The 20,913-nt window shown below is 33.0% G+C and overlaps 1 protein-coding gene across 8 annotated transcripts in view; it reads left to right on the forward strand.

The window, feature by feature from the left end:
* RYR2 (ryanodine receptor 2) overlaps positions 1 to 20,913 on the forward strand; it is a 314,525-nt gene that overhangs the window by 212,891 nt on the left and 80,721 nt on the right. For 5 of the 8 annotated variants that reach the window (XM_072331791.1, XM_072331787.1, XM_072331789.1 and 2 more), the window contains 16 exons: positions 162 to 267; positions 877 to 997; positions 2,219 to 2,388; positions 3,444 to 3,664; positions 4,279 to 4,369; positions 6,428 to 6,568; positions 7,213 to 7,376; positions 9,468 to 9,546; positions 10,202 to 10,291; positions 11,085 to 11,222; positions 12,940 to 13,017; positions 14,326 to 14,401; positions 15,845 to 15,971; positions 16,582 to 16,697; positions 18,004 to 18,068; positions 19,784 to 19,905. In XM_072331791.1, the coding sequence (XP_072187892.1) occupies positions 162 to 267; positions 877 to 997; positions 2,219 to 2,388; positions 3,444 to 3,664; positions 4,279 to 4,369; positions 6,428 to 6,568; positions 7,213 to 7,376; positions 9,468 to 9,546; positions 10,202 to 10,291; positions 11,085 to 11,222; positions 12,940 to 13,017; positions 14,326 to 14,401; positions 15,845 to 15,971; positions 16,582 to 16,697; positions 18,004 to 18,068; positions 19,784 to 19,905 (1,905 nt within the window). The remainder of the gene's footprint in view (positions 1 to 161; positions 268 to 876; positions 998 to 2,218; positions 2,389 to 3,443; positions 3,665 to 4,278; positions 4,370 to 6,427; positions 6,569 to 7,212; positions 7,377 to 9,467; positions 9,547 to 10,201; positions 10,292 to 11,084; positions 11,223 to 12,939; positions 13,018 to 14,325; positions 14,402 to 15,844; positions 15,972 to 16,581; positions 16,698 to 18,003; positions 18,069 to 19,783; positions 19,906 to 20,913) is intronic. The other 3 variants (XM_072331794.1, XM_072331790.1, XM_072331793.1) reach the window with 1 other exon arrangement.

Genomic DNA, 20,913 nt, shown 5'->3' on the forward strand with positions numbered 1-20,913 from the left:
CCTAGCTACAAATTCCATTCTAAGTCCACTAGAAGTCCACTAGATATGAGGAAGCCGCCGTATATAAGCTGTAGCAGCTATAAGGAGTTTTGTTTTATTGCTGATGTAAAAATTGTCTCATGTATTTATAATTGTTTAATTGTTGTATCAATTAATTACAGTGAAATGGAAGAACAAGAAGATGACACTATTCATATGGGGAATGCAATCATGACCTTTTATGCTGCTTTGATTGATCTCTTGGGACGCTGTGCCCCTGAAATGCATGTAAGTTTTGTGTCTTCATGTACTGGAATGTAGAGAGGGTTCTACTGGTTGATTGGTTTTCTGCTGTTGGGTGTTTTCACAGAGACAGATGTAGTTGGGTACCAAAGCAGTTTTATGACTACATAGTATCTCAGTATAGGTAATGTGTACATTGAATAAGAACAATATAAACATTAGGACAAACGAAAGCACCAAAATAAGATACCTAAAAAATCAGCATCAAACCAATAACTGTGATTCCTGAAAGCATTGTTGTTCAGTCAGGAATGGGAGAAAAAAAATACATTTTGACACCTGAAGGTCTGCTTTTGTTTTTTATATTTTCTTCTACCATGTGCTACACTTTTGATGCTTTGTTCTTGTTTTTCCTTATGTTCAATTCTGAAAATGGGTCTGATCTTACTTAATAACAAAACCTCTAGATTTCTAGACTTTCCATATCTGAATCCAAAACAAGGAAAGTACATGTTCTATGAAATGTGCAATACAAAATATAACAAGTTTGAGAGCAAACATTCTTGTGCATTTATGGTTTGCAAAGTTTCCACATTATTAGCACATCTGCAAGATAAAACAACCTGTGTAATATTCTGTTTATCTTTTCCTTAGCTAATACATGCCGGTAAAGGGGAGGCCATAAGAATCAGATCAATTCTAAGGTCTTTGATTCCGCTGGAAGATTTGGTGGGCGTAATTAGCATTCCATTCCACATGCCAACCATAGCTAAAGGTAAAATGACTATTGTACTGTTTTTCTCCCACCCAATTCTTATATTTTATAATTTGACAGTATATTGATACACATATTTCCTTCAGTATTCTGTAATAATCTAGAAATTAAGCAATTTATGATTCATGTTAGAAGTAGAATCACGTTTCAGATGTTTCAAAAATGTTTCTGCATGCAGCAGTTAATAATTCTGTGTATGCTTAAATCACTACTGTAAATTTTGAGACATTTTATGAAAGTCTGTTAAAACTTAAAAAATATATATATATATATAAAATCTGCAAATGTATACTTTTCTTCTAAAGTATTTTTTAAAAAGTAACCCTTGCTTTTGCTGTTCTAACCCTACTGATTGTTTCTACCAGGTCTTACTAAGACACCAGAGTTGTTCTTCAGCAACTATGGTGAAGCTATAGATATAGCATACATATAATTCTGCTTACACAGACTTTCTTGCAATACTTGGGCAAAATGTGAACATTAATATAAAATGGAAAGGCATTACATGTGTTTTTTTGCATGTCTTTAAAGGAAACCTGAGTTGTCTAAAAGCTTACAGCATAGGAATGCCCAATAAGTTACAATAGAAATGACAAAAAAAAGATAAACATTCTATTATACAATGATTTATTTGTATTCCAACTAGTAATAATATGTTATAGATCTAAAAGTCATATCTATGTAACATGGAGAACCGCTCATGGATACCAAATAATTTTATGTTGTTTTCAAAATGAAAATATCAAGATTTTAAAATTACTTCTTTTTCAGGTATTTTGAAAGTTTTCAGATAGAGAGGTCTTAGTTGATTCATTGTCATGCATCACAGGTGTGCTTATCAGTGTCTCATTCCTGAGATGTTTGATAAAGAATTATTCTATTACTTTCTAACTACTTCTAATAAAATGCATAGGTGTTTTTACAGATTAGTTAGTATGATCTGAGTGTTTTTCATCTTACTAGAATATTAATAGTTGGGTATCTCTTTATACACAAAGTATGAACAGAAGAGTATTTAAGGACTTGGAGTTCTGTCAGAGGAGAATTTGCCTTATACATTCTTTTTCAGTTAACCAAATTATGTTGCCATTGTGTAACAAAACCACAAGGAAAATGGTTTCATATCTACAGAGACTTGAAACCTCAGAGAAGTAGCATAAACAGCCTAGTTTGCTGTTCAAGGATGTTCCTTGTCATTGAAGTTTCATTTTTTCCTTTTAGATGGTACTGTGGTGGAACCTGACATGTCTGCGGGGTTTTGCCCAGATCACAAGGCAGCCATGGTTTTGTTCCTTGACAGGGTCTATGGAATTGAGGATCAGGATTTTCTTCTGCATCTTCTTGAAGTTGGCTTTCTGCCAGATCTCCGTGCAGCCGCATCTTTAGATACAGTAAGATTTTGTGTCTTCTGTAGATTTTGTTCCTTTCTCTTAGTGAACAGTAAAACATTTTTCACCCCTTAGAATTATTATTATTATTTTATTTTATTTTTTCTTGTGTTGCCTTTCTTGAGTTGCTGACTGAGCTGTCTGATGCTGATCAGTTTTGAGAATATTTGAAGATCAGTTATCAGGAGTTCTTTAGAATAACGCTTTTATTCATAGAATGTCCCCTTTGATACCCATAGCCATAGAGAACCAATGTCTTTTCCCAGGAGAATTTCTGATCTTTTACTATAGATCAGCTGCCAGCAAAGCATGTGACTAAAAGTCTCTCTTCCTAGGAATTTTGCTTCAGGAATTCATCAGGAGCACATGCTTTGTTTTTAGCAAACTCCCTTTTGTTTTTTGCTTTTTTCTTTTTCTTTTTTTTTTTTTTTTTTTTATTTCTTTTCTTGTCCTAAAAATGGCTTTCCATATTTTTGCAAGCCCTTTTTCCCTCTCATTTTTCTTAGATGGCATGGTACAGAAAGATCAAATTTGAGAAGCTTGTATGAGGGCTAAGACATGAATGTTGATTTCTCTCTCAACTTTTATTTAAACTTTTGTTTTAATAATTATATTTTTCATTTAAGAATGGGTTCCCTGCTTTGAACTTCTGCTTGATTTTACTGAGTTCTGTAAATGCAAACTTTGCTGGTTTTATCTGATGTCAGAATATTTTTGTAAGCCACTGTATGACATTCTTTAATATAAACTTGAAAAGTTTTCTTTTTGAAAGGCTGTCTTCGGTTTCCATTTTCATTATTTTTATCATGCTTTCATTCGTGCAACCATAAAAATGTGCCATCTGAGAGATGACTACAGAAGCAGAAAAGGAACCTATACATTCAGTATCCAGTGGGCTTCAAATCCGCATTTTTGCTTTAAATATTTCCCCTTCTATTGGCTAAAGGGCAAAAAAGAGAAAAAAAAATCAACAATAAAAACAAACAAAACCCCCCAAAACTTTAATTTGTAACAACATTGGCAAAGCAAAACTAATTTCTTTCTCCTTTACTTTGTAGGCTGCTTTAAGTGCTACAGATATGGCTTTAGCTCTGAATCGATACCTTTGCACAGCAGTCTTGCCTCTGTTGACCAGATGTGCTCCTCTTTTTGCTGGCACAGAGCACCATGCTTCCCTTATTGACTCCTTATTACATACTGTGTACAGACTTTCAAAGGGCTGCTCTCTTACCAAAGCTCAGCGAGATTCCATTGAGGAGTGTTTACTTTCTATCTGTGGGTAAGAACGTATTCTTGTCTGTACAGGAATGTGAGTTGATAAAGTGACCTCTGTATAACATAAGAATGCAGAACTGTGCCATGAGTAGCAAAATTACGAATTTCTGCTGATACAAGACTATGACATTTGAAACTAATGATTGTATTCTGCTTGCTACTTTATTAATTGCTTGTATGTCTGCAGTTACTTTGTTTCACTGAGTTTTTAAAATTACACATTGGCAATGTTTTGGCATGGAACATGTACTGCAGAAAACAAAGCTCTGGAAATGTTAAATTGTGCATTCAGTAAAGTACAATTTGAATTTCCTCAGCCTTACAGGCTGGCTATGTGGTTTATGTTCAGTAGATCATACAATTCAATGAAGATATTTATGTATGTTGTGTTGCATGTGAAATCCTACACAATGACTGGCATAGTTATACTTCAACACTGACACTTGATTGACCATTGCTCTCTTTTTGGACCTGCAAGCAAAATCCCATTGCTTAATGAACCTGAAGAATTTTAATGTAGAATAGAATTGGCAGGTTGCATTAATGTATTTATTATGTTATTTATATTTATAAGCACTTCTGGTGATACATCCTGTTAAATTGTCTGTCTGCTTTTAGGCAGTTGAGACCTTCTATGATGCAGCATTTGCTGAGAAGATTAGTATTTGATGTTCCCCTATTAAATGAACATGCAAAGATGCCTCTCAAGGTAAATTCAGTAGTATTCTTCCCTTTTAAGAAAATGAGTCTGATTTGCATCCCTCCTTGTAGAATTATGAAGTTCATATCTAATACATCTAATGTTTTTGACTCCCTCCCCTCTGTCCTCCACCTTTATTTTTTTTCCAAGAACACATGGAAACAGAATGGAGAAATCTTTGGGGGAAAAAATTATGTAGAAGTATATGTATGTGCACAAAGATAGTAATTGATAATTTGCTTGTTCCTTTCCTTTTGACATCTGTATTGATATTTGTTTCTCTTGGAATACAGACTCTTTTTCTGTGGTTTGTGCTTGGAAATCTAATATATGTTATAAATTAATCTCCCTTTTGTTTTCAGCTCTTAAAAGTTTTCACTTCTATTTTCATTTTGATTAATTGTGCACAAGAAAAAGTCTTTGTTTTTTTTTTTTTTTTCTTTTACAGTATGACGAACTTTTTAAAGGTTCTTCAGATTTCATTGCCAGTTGTAAGAAATGTATCATTTACCACCTCCAATATTGGTATTTTTCAGCAGCACTTTTCAATGCTTTCCCACCAGTAATTTGAATGAGATATACAGATATGATATCATTTCTTATTCAACATTTCTTTCTGTTTCAAAAACCACATATCAGGATTCATTGTATCATATATCTGTTTTGTTTGCCATAATGCTCTTCAGAATTGTGCAGGATTTTACCATGGCAGTTTATGAATGTCAGGGGATGCAATTTTTTTCCACATGGAGGAATTCACTTCCACACCTTTGTCTCACATACACTTCCATGTCTGACATTATTTTGTCAGACTGCCTGCCCCTCTGCTGCCATCTCTTGCACAGCAACCATGTAATGGTGGGAACATTCAGCCTCTGCTGCAATACTACCACCATCTGCCTCTGATTTCTTGAGCTGAAATATTAAAATAGGTGGTGTTGCTTTCAGAATATCCTAAATACAAATTGCTTATATGGATTGTTTTCTGATCCATGTCAAGTTTAGCAGAATTTCACGGTATTGAGTTTACTGTTTATTAACAGGAAGTCCTCATTTTTGTACTTCAAAGGCTTGTTTGTTTTATTTAATACCAGTCTTTATTTCTACTGATATTATGAATATCTGTACTTTTCCATGTTGTCATTCGTTTTCACTAGAAAAAAGAGATCCTTGCAGTGACTTAAAATATTTTGCCAACATGCTTTGTAAATTAATGTTGAAACTGTTTTGTTTTGTTTTCTTTTTTTTCTCTTTTTCCTGAGGAACTGTTAAAATTAACAGTGAATTAAAATTCTATCTAATTTTTTCATAAAGCATACTCTGTGCCTCAGGAAAAGTTTTGTTATCCACTCCTAAGTTAGTCTAGGTTTCATACTTCACTAATTTCAGACATTCATTATCATTTGGGATTGCCTTTGGTTACAGCTGTCCAACTAATTTTTTCTCTTCTTGTTTGTGACTCGAGGGCATAGACGATCCATTAAATGTAAAATCTGTGATGTTTTGGTTTGGTAAATACCTTTCACCATTTGACTCCTTAATAATCTGGTATTTTTAACCTCTTAACAAGAAACATGCGTGTAAAGAATAACAGAGAATAAAGCTCATGGCCAATTTTAAGAGAAGGCAGGAGGGTAGGCTGGTAGCAGGTTTTTCCAGCTCAAAGAAGAGAATTTCTGGGACTAACTGTTGAATAGCTTTCACACATGTAAAGAGTAACTGGGAACTAGCTTGTATCATTATTCTATTATCCATCTAGCAGCAGTGTTTGGGATAGCAGAATGCTGATGGGGGTGAATTCTCATCTTCAGCTGATCTGTCAGGGTTATTGGGGTGATGGGAAACACAATGCTCTGTAGAATGTGTTTTTTGCATATGCCATTGATGTTAAAAATAAAAACTTTTTCTTGTGACTTTGTCCACAAACAATTTAAATAGTATGTAAATATCATTGCTTCTTTGTAAAAGTTAAAATTCTTAAGTGTGGTGCCTATACATGTTGAGTGCCAGAACTGGAGAACATCAGAAGTTATATTTTATTTGCTTTCAAAATATGTTCTGTTTTAGCTGCTGACAAATCATTATGAAAGATGCTGGAAGTATTATTGTTTACCAGGTGGATGGGGTAACTTTGGTGCTGCCTCAGAAGAAGAACTTCATTTATCCAGAAAGTTGTTCTGGGGTATTTTTGATGCTTTGTCTCAAAAGGTAATTCATTGTACTATCCATCTGCCATTAGTAAAAAATGTATAACTTCCTTTCTATAATCTGTAACTTTTACCTATCTTCTGTTAACCAAGTTATCCAACTTAAAGTGAATGATACATAGTGGTAATACAGACATTAGTAAAATTTTAGTCTTCTAGTTTAAATCTTCCTGTTATGTATTCAGATAGGTATACTGATTTGTCTGCTCATTAAAAATAAATAAGTAAAAAATCTGTAGCCAGCAGCGTGCCCTGCCTGTCCATAGGACAAACTGCATTTTTGGGATGCATTAAACAAAGTATAGCAAGCTGGTCAAAAGAGATGATTCTCCTTCTCATTTAGTATCTTTGCCTTCAACGCTGTGTACCCTTCTGGTCTCCACAGTATAAAATGGATATTAAAGATACATGAATGCATGCAGAGGTCAACAAAACAAGGCCCTAGCCTTAGCCATAGTTCCATAATTTGTTTTGGGCAGTCAGTTGCCTTTATTTTCAGAAAATAAATAAATAAATAAATAAAAAAATCAATTTCACACTACAAAAGCCATTCTGTAGCTGATTGGTTTCACATATATCAGTTTTAGCAATGGTGATGATTGCTTCCTTTGACTATTCATTTTCTATCCTTTGTGTGGTCTACAGAAATATGAACAAGAACTGTTCAAACTGGCTTTGCCTTGTTTGAGCGCAGTTGCAGGGGCATTACCTCCAGATTATATGGAATCAAATTATGTCAATATGATGGAAAAACAATCTTCGATGGATTCAGATGGAAACTTTAATCCTCAACCTGTTGATACTTCAAAGTAAGAAATTATTTTGTTGCAACAATTTGTTTTCATGATTATTTAAAGGAGTACATTGATGGTAAGATGTGAAATTAGTTATAAGTCTTCTGAATTCTCATCTTCTAGATAAAATGTAGACCTTGAATTCTATTTTTATTTTCTTAATAAAGGAATAATGCAAAAATAATACATCTCCATTTACATTACTAATCTATTGGTAAATTTAGCAGATTTTTAATGCATTTTCAGCCTAAAGATAGAGCTCTCCAGTTACGTTTGTAGATCTGCTGCTAAAAGCTGAGCATGTTTTCAGGAACTGGAGAAGTAGGAAGCTCTACATGATCCTTGCCATTATGAACATGTGCTAAGATACTAATTCCATTGCCTGTGAATAGCTGTGTACCTACAGAAAAGGATAACAATCATGCATTCATATTACCTCTTTTTTACTCTGAATAATGAGGAAGTAAATTGGAAGACAGATCTTCATTCTCTTCAGACTGTCAGATTCTGCCCTTTAAGTTCAGAGTTAGAAACAATAGGCATTGGAAAGAGATTTTTTTGTCCTACTATTTTACTGCAGCTGGGACCATGTTTTCCTTTGTATAAAATAGTCTTATGGTGGTATGGTTGTTCACTGTAACTCATGAAATACTGCTTGTAGAAAATTTGCTTCAGTTGCCCTTGTGGGCTTTCTGTCTGTATTAACATTCAGAGAACAGAATGTAGTCAGTATATTCCTACCTTTGATACATAGTATATTGATGCAGGTATACTCACGGAAATATGATAGCAGAAGCCATAGAATAGACAGGAATGTAGGAATCACATTTGTAACCACTGAAATCCATCTATGATGTATTTAAGATATATACAGATTTAACAAAATTTAATGAGGATATTATATTATCTGTTAATTAATCAGAGATATGACTTCTGACACCCTTTCAGAGGAATATTTAGATAGCCATAATATACTCAAAATCTCAGATGTCCCTTAACAATACTAAATTTATTTGTCGCCTCAGTTCCTTAAGAGTGGACTGTTTTGTAATGATTCAGGACAAAGAAAGTACTTCTTTTATCAGTATCATTTCCAACCAGTCCTTTTTTCTTTTATGTGTCAGTCCTGTAATCGTTGATTACCAGCTGTAGCCCTATAAAGATATAAATACATATGATATATATATATATATCATATATATGTATGAAGCTATAAATAATACAGCCTTGTTGTATTTGTCCATTTCTTACATTTCTGAAATTATGCAAATTATTATACTACCAGTCGTTTCTTCTGAAATGCATGCTTTTAATTAACCAAAAAAACAAACTGTTGATGATGCTGGATGAATGCTTTCTGTTATCTGTGTGTGGCTGGGCTCTTGAAAGCAGTTATTCTGCCTATATCCAAAATCATTTGTTTTACATATCTGCTTTTTATCACCCTATCACTCATTCTCTTGTTTAATGGTCCAGGACAGCTGCTTTTCTTCTACTGCTTAAGAAATTTTAATAAAGGGCTAGTATATTTTTTGTATATTTCTATTTTTATGTGTTGTTTTTTTAAAAAATAATATTTTTAATCTGTTCACTGAGGTGCTGCAAATTAAATCCTTGTCTTAATTGTCATAAATTAATGTTCTTCAAGTACATAATAAAATTTATAGAAATATGTTTAATTCATAGTATGTTGCATTAAGGGCTATTGTCATACCTCATCTATTATGTATATGTGTATTAATCTACTGCATTACTGAAGCTATAGATCATATTTATGTATTTAATCACACACATACAAAAAAGTATACTGGCAATAGAAATAAGTAACATAAAGAGTAAGTGTGGGATGTTGTTATTGAATTTCCCCTACACATGTGCGTCAAAGAAGTTAAAATCCTATTACAGCTGTAGTATTCATTTGTCAGTTATTAAATAGATCAAATTTCATCTCTGATATAGCTGGGTCTTGGAAAAAATTTGTATGAGGAAAACAGCACCGTAAATTAATGTATGCATTGCAACTTTTAATTTTTTTTAAACTTCTCATCAAAACAAATTTCAAGTTTAACATGTGATATATTAGCTTTTTTCCCCCTTGACTTTCAGCATTACAATCCCTGAAAAGCTAGAATATTTCATTAACAAGTATGCGGAACATTCTCATGATAAATGGTCAATGGAAAAGGTAAAATCTCTATTCTTATTATTCCTATTTTTTGATGTTAGTTTATATCCACTTAATCTCAAAAAAAGATTTAAATCTGAATGCTATTGTTTTTCATAAGATTCCAAGTTGGTAAGTAGGTAAGAAATAAAAAATTTTTTGAAGTAAATTTCTGAGAGGTTAAGACTTCTGTAAATCCACAGAAACATTTCAGGATAGTCTTTCAGCATTTCATTATTTTTATTGTTTATTATTAAGCTAATATATTTGGTTAATTGTTTGAGAGTTTTCCTGGCTTTCTTTTTTTTTTTTTTTTTTTTTTTGTAAAAACATAAAATTTATAAAAATGCAAATGCTTTTTGGATTTATATGACTACATGAAGTTTCTGGTGTCAAGTATTAAAAAAATACTCTTCAGTTCTGCTCTGTGGAGTTATCCAGGGGAAGTCAGTAAAGACAAAATATCTTGAATTGTTTTCTTCAAGCAGTTGCTAATTTTCAGGAAAGGTGCTTTTTTATGTAATTCATTTCATTGCATGTGGATAATATAAAGATTTGTTGAGAAAACTGTAGAATTGTTCTAAGAGAAACAGACTGGCAAAAACATTCTTCCACTCCTTATACAAAGTAAAAATAGGATTTTTCATACTTTTTTCCTCTTTATTATTGTTTTCAGTTTGCCAATGGATGGACATATGGTGAAACATATTCTGAATCTGCGAAAGTGCAACCATTAATGAAACAGTATAAATTACTCTCTGAAAAGGTGAGGAATTGGTTTATTCTTCTTGATCCAGGATTGCATCTTTCATTGTGAAAATATCACATTTCTATTGCAGTGCTTCCTTTTTTTTTTTTTTCTTTTTTTTTTAACACCATTGTTATTTAATTAGTTAGTTATTTTGTCCATCCACTAGTATATTGATGCATTCCTCAAAATCTTAGAAAGAAGGAGTGGTATTTGTACACTAAATGGGCTACCAAAACATTTTTCTCTCATGGCTCAACATAACTGGCCTAATTTACATTGAAACTCAAGTGTCATAACGCTGATATATTTTTAGAGCAAGGTCATCCAGGGATGCTTAGTGAAGATTAGATTTAGGTTGAGTCTTTGTCTGTTCTCCAGCATAGAATCATAAAATCATATAGCTCAGGTTGGAAAAGATCTTCAAGATGATCAAGTTCAACAAGATTAGATTAGGAGACTGGAAAACTTGGTAAATGAAGCAAGTTTGTAGGAGCTGGATTTGTTATCTTAAAAGAAGCTCAGAAGAGTCTAATCTCAGTCTTGCAATGCCTAAAAAGTAGTTGCAGAGAAAATAGGGTTATTTTTTTCACAGGCATGTATGGTGACAAGGTGAGGCACTGGGGTATAGTTGCTTCAGCAGAAATGCTTTCTGGACATCCTTTATTTCTTGAGAATTCCTTGAGTTGTTGAGAAGTGGTAGACTGGAATGGCACATCTCATTATAATCAAGCAAAAGCACAATAGTTAATTTTTGGCTCTGCACAGCTACATGTTAAAGAAGGTAATTGTTGCCTGTGCATCCTTCTAGGAGAAAGAAATTTATCGATGGCCCATCAAAGAATCTCTAAAAACCATGCTGGCATGGGGATGGCGGATTGAAAGGACACGGGAGGGAGATTCCATGGCATTGTATAATCGGACACGTCGCATATCTCAAACCAGTCAAGTAAGTAATTTTATTGAAAATTTACCTCCCCCCAAAAATTAATAAAAGTCGCACAAAACTTGTCCTCCATTTTTTGATTTTTACAAGTGATGAAATAATCCTGTTGCTCCAATATATGTAAAAGGATTTTTTACAAGCGACCATACAACATTGAAGATAGGTTTAAATGTCAGTGCACTGAAGCTTGACACTTTATCACTGTTATAAAATACTGAGCTAACGAACATCTTAGAAATTTGAAATATTAAACTATTTTTAAAATTTGATTTAAAATTTGCTAAATTATTTAGGAGTATGATTATATTGGGTATTGATGTTTTAGATTTTTGTGGTTATGGATGCCTTCAAATAACTAAAGAAGTACACAAAGGTATACATATAATTGATTTTTATTTTGTCATTTTAAAAGATGGAGAATGAACACAAATATTAATGTTAATGAAGCATAATGTTGACATGTACTGACAGCAAAACCATTCTGAAAATATTAAAGATTTTTTTTTTCCTTTGGGATGGCCTTCTTAAATCAAAATGCTGCTAGAATTAAATAGAGCAGTCCTGGCATTGTATTATCTTACAGCTGTATATACTTTGCAAATTTAACTGAGTGGAGAGAGTAGCTCTTTCAGTTTTATTCATAGAGATATACATGGAGCCAGATCAGCAAAGGAAATAAAATGGAGGAGAAAAGTCTACTTCACTCACTTTTCACTCTGCAGTTTACACGTGCAAGACTAGTAGTACACCTATGAAAAATAAGCAGTTGAACCTGACCCTCCACTGTCTCGACATTAGAAAGTGAATATTATGGGATCTGATTTAGCACTTAAGATGAAGTAAATCTTAAAGTAAAATTTAGTTTACAAACAATAATATTATTCTGAAATTCTTTCATTTCATTTTGGTTTTTTGTATTACTGCCACCAAACACTATAATGATAGATATTTATATATACTTTAAAAGGAATGAGTTATTTAGAATAAGAGGCTTTATAATAGGGATCAAATTATTCTAAAAACAGCATTTTTAGATGAGTTAGTCTTCCTGTAGTATAAAAAATTAACTATACCAGGAGAGCTTCTGAAATCCAGAACACCAGAGCATTCCAGAGTATACTGTCCCAGTAATACTCATTGTATGCTTAAAATGTGCTGCAGTCACAGGTGTTATCTAGAATTTTCCTGTGTTCAGCTGAGAAATTGTAATGATATTTAATCAGTAATTTTAGTGCAACTATTGTTTACTTTGGAGCAGGACAGAAAGCAAGTATCTTGTTTAGTGGATAATATGGGTGGAAATGGACTTGAATAGAAAAACAGAAAGCTGGATTTTGCCTGAATTCACCTTGAAGTGCATCATCTGCGGTTTGGTCTATTTTGTCTTTCTTTAAAAAAAAAATCCTTGGAAAATGCAGAGATTTAAGTATAACTTCAGGACAGAACAGTGAGTTCATATCTTAAACATGTTTTCAGGTGAAATTTGCATTTAAATGAGTGTTTACACCTTTTCTCTACATCAAACTTAAATTTACTATTGGTGGTATATTTTCAGTTGGTCTATGTAGAGTCCTTTTGCCCTCTGGAGATAGTGATTATTTTTCCTATGCCCTTTCATTGCTTTCAATATATTGTTAGTGTTAACTCCTTCATATCATATACTTACAAATGTTTATATACAACTCCAACAACTCCATTGTTTTGCATGTTTGTCATTCAGATCTCTGTAGATGCTGCCCATGGTTACAGTCCTCGAGCAATTGACATGAGCAATGTTACCCTCTCCAGAGATGTGCATGTAAGTCAGAAGGACTTTCTAACTCTTGGTAGTTAAAATGGCTCGTTTTTGTTAATTTATTGAAAACAAATTTTGTGCATTATGTTATTTTCTTTCATATATTCTGATTCTTTTATTTTTGGTCTTTTTTACCATTGCTCTTTGATTCTCTTTTATTTTAAGAAAGTTCAGTTCGTTCTGAAAGGCTCTGGAATTTCTTTTACTCCCGGATTACTTTTTCCAAGTCTAGTTTGCAAACATCTTTCATTCTAAAGAGAATTCTGTTTGGAAGAGTTTGGACCGTTGCATTATATTTATTTATTTATTTGTTTTTTAGTTTACCATTAATTTCCACATCAGCTTCTTCAAACATTTTGTCATTGCTCATTTTTCTAAATTGAATCGGTAATTATTGATATGACTTATGGTAAGAGTTTATGAGCAGGATTTTTACAGATCTATTGCTAATTTGCTGCTATTTGGAACATTACAAACAAATGATAAACAAATGATGTTTCTGCCTTCAGAAACTTAAGTTTTGTAGTGGTATTCGATAGAGCGTGGTTCCAGATTTTACAATCTACTGCTTTAGTCTAAGTACAGTTACAATATTATGTAGACACACACTAGATACGTTTAAATTAGCATGAGATTTGGTACCAGTATAGTGATGGCAACGTGGTTTTTAAAGCTAGTTATAAAAAAGCTTCTGAAACCTAGTGCAGTGAAACAATCAGCAGTAGTAAAGTAATTGGCTAACTGCTTACTGAAGAATTTTGTTACCATAGGTTCATGAAATATGAAGAGTGAAATTGAGAGAAATTCTACACCTTCTTTTTTTTAGTGGGTATAAATTCATGAATGCAGGAGGGGGGAGTTTATTGTTTTCTTATGTTGTGGTAGTACTTACAGAATGGAGAGCTTTTCTGTGTCACTTGAAGTATATTTTTTAATTGACTGCTTGGTAAAGGTTTCATAAGAAGTTTTCTGTCCTTTGTTTCCCTTATGAAGTCCTTAGGAGGGTTCTTGCTCCCATTGTTTTGAGAATAGAATTCCTGTCTGACATATCAGTACTCTTCTCTATGTGATTCCTTCTGTTTGGTTTTAACAGTTCTCTTTTTGGCATCTGGTCCCTAATTCCTGCCTGCCTATTCTGTGGAAATGCTGTATTGTGATTTTGCAATAAAAGCTCTTATTTTCATTGAATCATTACAGTGTAATTGTATTTAAACTGCCAATACACAAAAATTGTCATTAAATCAACTAGAAATTTGTCCTTCCTTGGGAGCTGACTGTTGCAACACATTCTAAGTTCTCCATTTTTCTAAGGCTATGGCAGAGATGATGGCTGAAAACTACCATAACATATGGGCAAAGAAAAAGAAAATGGAGCTTGAAGCAAAAGGTAATGTATAAGTATTGTTGTATTTTAAATTCTGCTTGATTATCTTAAAGCACAAGCTGGAGAAAATGTATGAGACAGACTGCCTGAGCTTTTGTAATACTGAGTGTTACAGTTCCTGCTGAGGCGATTTACTGATTCTACTGCAATACAGGAAGAAATCAAAGACTGTAAATAAATTAAGATGCATTAATGCATTTTCCTTCTAGTTTTTATCTGTCAGATTATTGCTCATTGGGCTCTGATTTTCTTTGGAGTACTTTTTTTAATTGCAGATATATCTAGAAGTGTGTTTTGAATTGACAAATGAATAAATCTAGAGTAGATTCTTGATTCCACATAAAAAAAATTGATTTTGATCTGTTATCTCTATTTACCAAATGATGAATTTTATAATATATTGTGTGACTGCTCTTTCTTCTGTATTAGATAAATTTGTTCAACTATATGTTAAAGATTTATTTTTTACACATTACATTTGCACATGGAGGAAACCTGGATCAGCAATAAATTCTAATTTGCAGATGTTTGAGTATAGGATTTTGTGTTGTCCAAGGGGGCAAAGTTTAATATTATGCAACAAATATGACCTTTTTTTTTTTTTTTTTTTTTTTTTTTTTTTTTTTAAATGTGTTGCATTTTTTCTTTGTAAAATTCCAGCGAATTTATGGTAATTACAATTTTATGAAGAAGTTTATTTACTTTTCTGGCTTTCATGTTTTACTAAAACATTCAACTAGATCATGTTCAAAAATTTTAGTTGTGCGTATATTTTGCTAAGTAACATAAATCCTTGTGGTTTAACCCAGCAGCTACCTATGCACCACACAGACTTTCGGTCACTCTTGTTCTCTCTGAATGCGAATGGGAGAGAATGATAAAGAAAAAGTAGAACTTATAGATTGAGATAAAAACCTTTAACTAAAACAGGAGTGAAATGATAGTAATGATAGTCATGCTGTCAGAGTGACAGTTCTCAGTTTAGTTATGAAATTATGTCTTATTTATTGAAGTATATTCAGTTTCATTAAACCAACTTGTAATGATAATACATGTTCATAACAGTTAAGCACTGTTTCCTATTTCACTTCTTTTTTTTTTTTTTTTTTAGTAAGTTGGCAGGTCTTTGTTTGGACTAGATTATCATTGTCTATTCCAGCCTTAATAATTCCATGATTCCAAGTCTGACATATTTTCCTGGTATTAGCATCAGCTGTTTATGTTAAAAGCATGTATGTAGCCACGTCTAAAGTTTATCTCTGAATGTTTTGAAGAAATATAGACTTTATTTATTTTTTTAAAGAAACAGAAAAATGAATTGTTGGTGCTTCAGGCTAGACTGTACTGTAACATGCTATGTTATTACAACAGTGTTTTTGAATGTTGGGAAATACTGTGTCAACAGATGTTCTTAAACTGCCTTTTAATTCTCTTGATATTCCATAGTAGGAGGAGGCAACCATCCCCTTCTTGTTCCTTATGATACGCTCACAGCCAAAGAAAAAGCTAAGGACAGAGAAAAAGCACAGGATATTCTGAAATTTCTACAGATTAATGGATATGTAGTCTCCAGGTAATAAAACTGTATCCATCATCAATAGTGTTCTTTTTCAGACCAGAAATGTGCAGTGCAAAGACAGATATATATAGTAGGTAAGTAAGTTGCTGTTTGCTGTAAGTTGCAAAATAACTATTTGTAAACATTGTGCCTCTAACAGTGGAGTGCCGAACTACCTTGATGATAAAGCATAACTTCCTTATGTTCAGTCATTAAAGCACTGTTCCTTCATAATCAAAGTTTATGTTGTTACCAGATTACTGATATAAGACAAAAGCGTACATTGTGAATCCATTATCCGCTAATTAATTGTTGATTTGTTGTAAGAAGATTGAAAGACATTGAAGATAGAAGTACCTTATAAAAAAGGGAAAGTAATTGAAATAATACTGTATTAATCTGAATGACTAGTGCTCTTTTTCTCTAGCCTCCTACCTGGGAAACTTGAATTACATCTTAACAAATTGCTTAAAACATAATGAAGTATAAAAGTACTGTTTAATTTAAACAGAACAATTCCTATATTAATAAGCAGTTTATTATTACTAGAGAAGATGGCCTCAGATGAGGTAAGACTTCTTTTATTCCTTCTGCTAGGTTAAAAATTGACTTGTTTTTATTTCAGAGGACTTAAGGACCTGGAATTGGACACACCTTCCATTGAGAAACGCTTTGCCTACAGTTTTCTCCAGCAGCTTATAAGATATGTAGATGAAGCTCATCAGTACATTTTGGAATTTGGTATAGTATTCCTTGTATAATTTTTCTGAGAATTACTAAGATGTTTGAAATCATAAAAGCAACTTAAAAATTTTTAAAAATAAATCCTTGGGCCAGGTCTTTTTCCTCTAACTTTCTGTAGTCAATGGTGATAATGAGTTTTGGAAAGTTATGTTTCACATTCATTCTAGCTTCCCACGTTCATTCTTCAGATGGAAGTATTCAGCCAAAATTTATAGTGACTTTAATTCTTGGAAAAACAAAATAATGTTTCCTTGAATTTATAAACAAATTGATTACTAATGCTCACTGAGAGAGGTTTTTACTATTCACATCTATTCTGTTTTTCACAGAGAAAATTAAACCAGTCATCTGTACAAAGTTCAACTATTTTTCTGGAGGATAAACACCTCTGTGAAGGAAAAATCTGTTTTTCTTAAAGATAACAAAGTAACATTTTGGCCCAGGTCAGATTCTTATGAGAGCAGTAAAAGGGAAAGAACTGGAGCATGAAGGAGCTTCTGTTTGACCTTGGAATTGCAAAGCCACATGATATATTTTGTACATGAAATCAGGGCATGCATACTGTAATTGAAAATATTAAGGCAGGAGCAGCAGAAAGATTGAATAAGTCAGTGCTCATCCAAATACTTGTCTGATTTTAAAATGAAAATCATCAAATTTATGGATGTTTATGTTCGATGATTGCTTACATTAGCAAAAATCTGCCTTACATAAATCATGTGGTTACTTCCACTGTTACTACCTAATAATCATGGCTTTGTTTTCTACCTAATTAGGTAGATTTGGCAGAACTGCAAGGGTTGCAATGAATGAATGCTGAAAAACTAGAAACACTGGTGGAACAGATGCTATTCCTTTACTTCTGTGGATAAGCAAAAATAAGCTATTGAGTAAAGGATAAGTGTTTTCTGTATACTGATGTCTCTGAAAAACAATAAGCAAGTATTTTAGAAGTGGGGGGAAGATTTCACTCTCCAAAAAGTGTTGCCAATAACTAGAAAAATGCAAACATAGAACCAGATTTTCATCTTGTATAAGTTTTTGTATCTCTTTGAACTATGAGATGCCTTCACATGGATATTTGGACAGCTTTTCTTTGCACATTATATTTGTTGTTACTTTTCTTCTCATGAGGTAGTCATAAAGTGTTTATTTAACTTGTATTTTTATTGTTTGTGATATATTAAATCAATATCTAAAGACAGTTCATATTTTTTATCTATAGTACATTTTCTAAGAAAAATTGTAGAGTAGACTATAAATAGGATCTGTAATATGAAACGTACTTTTCTTCTCTCTTCAGATGGTGGCAGCAGAGGCAAAGGAGAGCATTTCCCATATGAACAAGAAATCAAGTTTTTTGCCAAAGTACAGTATAACTTTGCTTATTGTTTGTCAACATAGTAAGTAGTTGAGAAAGAATATGTTAGTGAACATGATTATCATTGTTTTATTTGCACCCTTCTGTGTTAAATTCTTTGTTTTAATAATTGAAAGCCATATTAATAAAAATAGCTTGAAAATACTAGGGATGAAGTATAATCATGAAAAAAAATTACAGGAATCTATTCTTACTGTCTTTTATTTCCTTATTCCATTATATGTAATTAATCCATGTGATGTTATAGCCTCCCTATGTTTTCTGTTTACTGATAATGTAGTTCAGTAGTTTCTTTTACAGTCTCTGGGCAGGTAGATGTGAGCAACGTTTACTGGAACCAACCAGTTGTGTGCATCTTTCAGTATTACCTTCCTTACCTCTTTCCTTGTTTTAAAACAATGCCTGTGTCATCATCACAGAGTTAAAAAATGGTTGAGGGTTGGAAGAGAAGTCTGGAAGTCTAGTCTAGGCCTACTCCACAGGCAGGGTCAAACTGGGCAGAGTGCTCAGGTCTATGTCAAGATGGCTTCTGAGTATCTCCAAGGAGGAAGACTCCACAGACTGTCAGAGAGACACATGCTCATGCTTAGTCAACCTCACAGTTGTAGATTTTTGTTGTTTATTTTGGTTTGATTTGTTTGTTTTTTAAAAAAGTGTTTCTTTATGTTTGGATAGAACCTCCTGTGTTTCATCTTGCACCCTTTACAACTTTAAACTCAGCTCAGGTTGCTCAGCTCAGGTTTGACTTCTTTGCAGCAGAGACAGTGTTGATTTATTGTCAACTTGATGTCTGTCTGGACCCCAGGTCTTCCTCTACAGAACTATTTTCCAGACAGTCAGCCCTCACTATGTATTGATCCCTTGGGTTATTCCTATCCAGGTGCAAGACTTTTCACGTCCCATTGTTGGTCTTTGAGGTTCTCTTTCATATGCCAAAGAGAATTTAAGTTAAGAAAGTCTGGTTCTAGCTTTGGCACTAAAAAGCTTGTGTGGAGCTTTCGTGTTTAAAGTGCCTTTTCAGTTTTAGCGAATAGGCAGAATTAGCGAATAGGCACAGGTAGGTATTTGCAACATTTTCTAACCCAGATATGTTTGCAGTAAATTGTAATCTCTTCCAGTGCTTCCATAATGTACTATTTTTTGTGCTCATTGACAGTTGTCACTTTTGTGAACCATGTACCCAAAAGGAAGCAATCGTAAAAAAACTTCTGTGGATCAAGCCCTTAATGAGCGAGGGTGTTTTTGGAGTTTTATTTGAGAGCATGTAGTAAGTGCCATTAGTGTACTGACAGTTCCAAGAGATTTTTTTAATGAAACCTCCCTACATTAAAGGCATGAACAGCAATAGTTGTGTCCAGGTATGCAGTACTAAACAAATATTTAATTTTGAGATAAAATGAAATGATGCTTACTGTTTTATATTCCTCCTAAAGAAAACACAGATCTAGTGCAAGAGATGATGTAAATAATTTTTTGCTGCTTTTCCTGATGATATTTTAAGTATCTTGGGTAATAAAGATTGATATTTTTTTTTTTTTTTTTTTTTTTTTTTTTAGAAAATAGATAATAAATAAATATATTTGTAATTTGAAAGAGAAAACACATTTGAAATCTCCCATCTGTAGCGGTGACTTACAAAGAGTAACACAGAACATAGCGAAGAAAGCCGTGAGATAACTACTTTTTTCTGATGTAATTTCAGGTTGTGCTCCCTTTGATTGATCAGTATTTCAAAAATCATCGCTTGTATTTCTTATCTGCAGCAAGTAGGCCTCTCAGCAGTGGAGGCCATGCCTCCAATAAGGAGAAAGAAATGGTGACAAGGTAAATTTTAAAATAATGTTAATTTGTATGCATTTATGTGTATGTGCAATGTGTTGTGGGAAGCTGAGAAACATTTTTACAAAAACAAAAATTAACCTTTTTTCACTGCCTTTTCCTTTTGAGAAAATTCATTGTGTGAAACAAGGAAAAGAATCCAGAGTTAAGATTATATGGTGTTTTAAAGGTAGTGATGGTGATTTTCAAATGCAGGGAACTTAATTTATGAGCACCAATACATCTGTTGTATGAGACATATAATAGTGTATTAGTTCTCACTGTTGGAAATAGGCATGTACTGAAGCAAATAAATTTAAAGGAAAATATTTCAATAAATGATTTTCAGTAAGGTATCATTATTACTGCCCTCTGTAAAAAGTAAAATGAGAGTTATGTTCTTGCTGTTCTTCAGTTTCCTAAGTAGTGACAACAGTAGTAAAACTACAGAAATATCCTCTTGATCCATCTTCTGAAGTTATCCATGATTAGACTGTCTTTCCAGAACATTTTCACTTAATCTCATTTCTGGTTGAATTGAAACCCATGTTTCCTATTTAGTGATGATGACTACAAATTTAGCACAGGACCCTCTGCATACCTGTGTATTACAGGTGTCACGGATGTCCCCATAGTTGATATTGGGTACTAAACCAGGCAAAACTAAATTGTAGCTCTTAGAAGTAGACAGGCAGTTGATCATTATACATATATGAGACAATTTTCAAGATTGTATGAATACTGAGTAGAGTTTCTAACAGCCATACTGAGCATAAATAGTTGCTCTTGACTCTGACCACTCATGAGCTGAGTTGGTCTGGTCGCTTGGCTGAATGGCCTTCCTCAAAGAACTGAACAATTATTTTGAAATGCATGCGTCTAGTGCTGCTGTATTTCTGTCTGTAATATCCTGAATAAGAACATTTTAGCAGTTGCTAAGTAAGGACTCTTCAATAAAACCCATGTCAAACAAGCAAGTATCAACACGTGCTGTATGAATTCAGGAATTATACA

This window comes from Excalfactoria chinensis, chromosome 3 (assembly GCF_039878825.1).
Source record: "Excalfactoria chinensis isolate bCotChi1 chromosome 3, bCotChi1.hap2, whole genome shotgun sequence".
Classification (NCBI taxonomy): Eukaryota; Metazoa; Chordata; class Aves; order Galliformes; family Phasianidae; genus Excalfactoria; species Excalfactoria chinensis.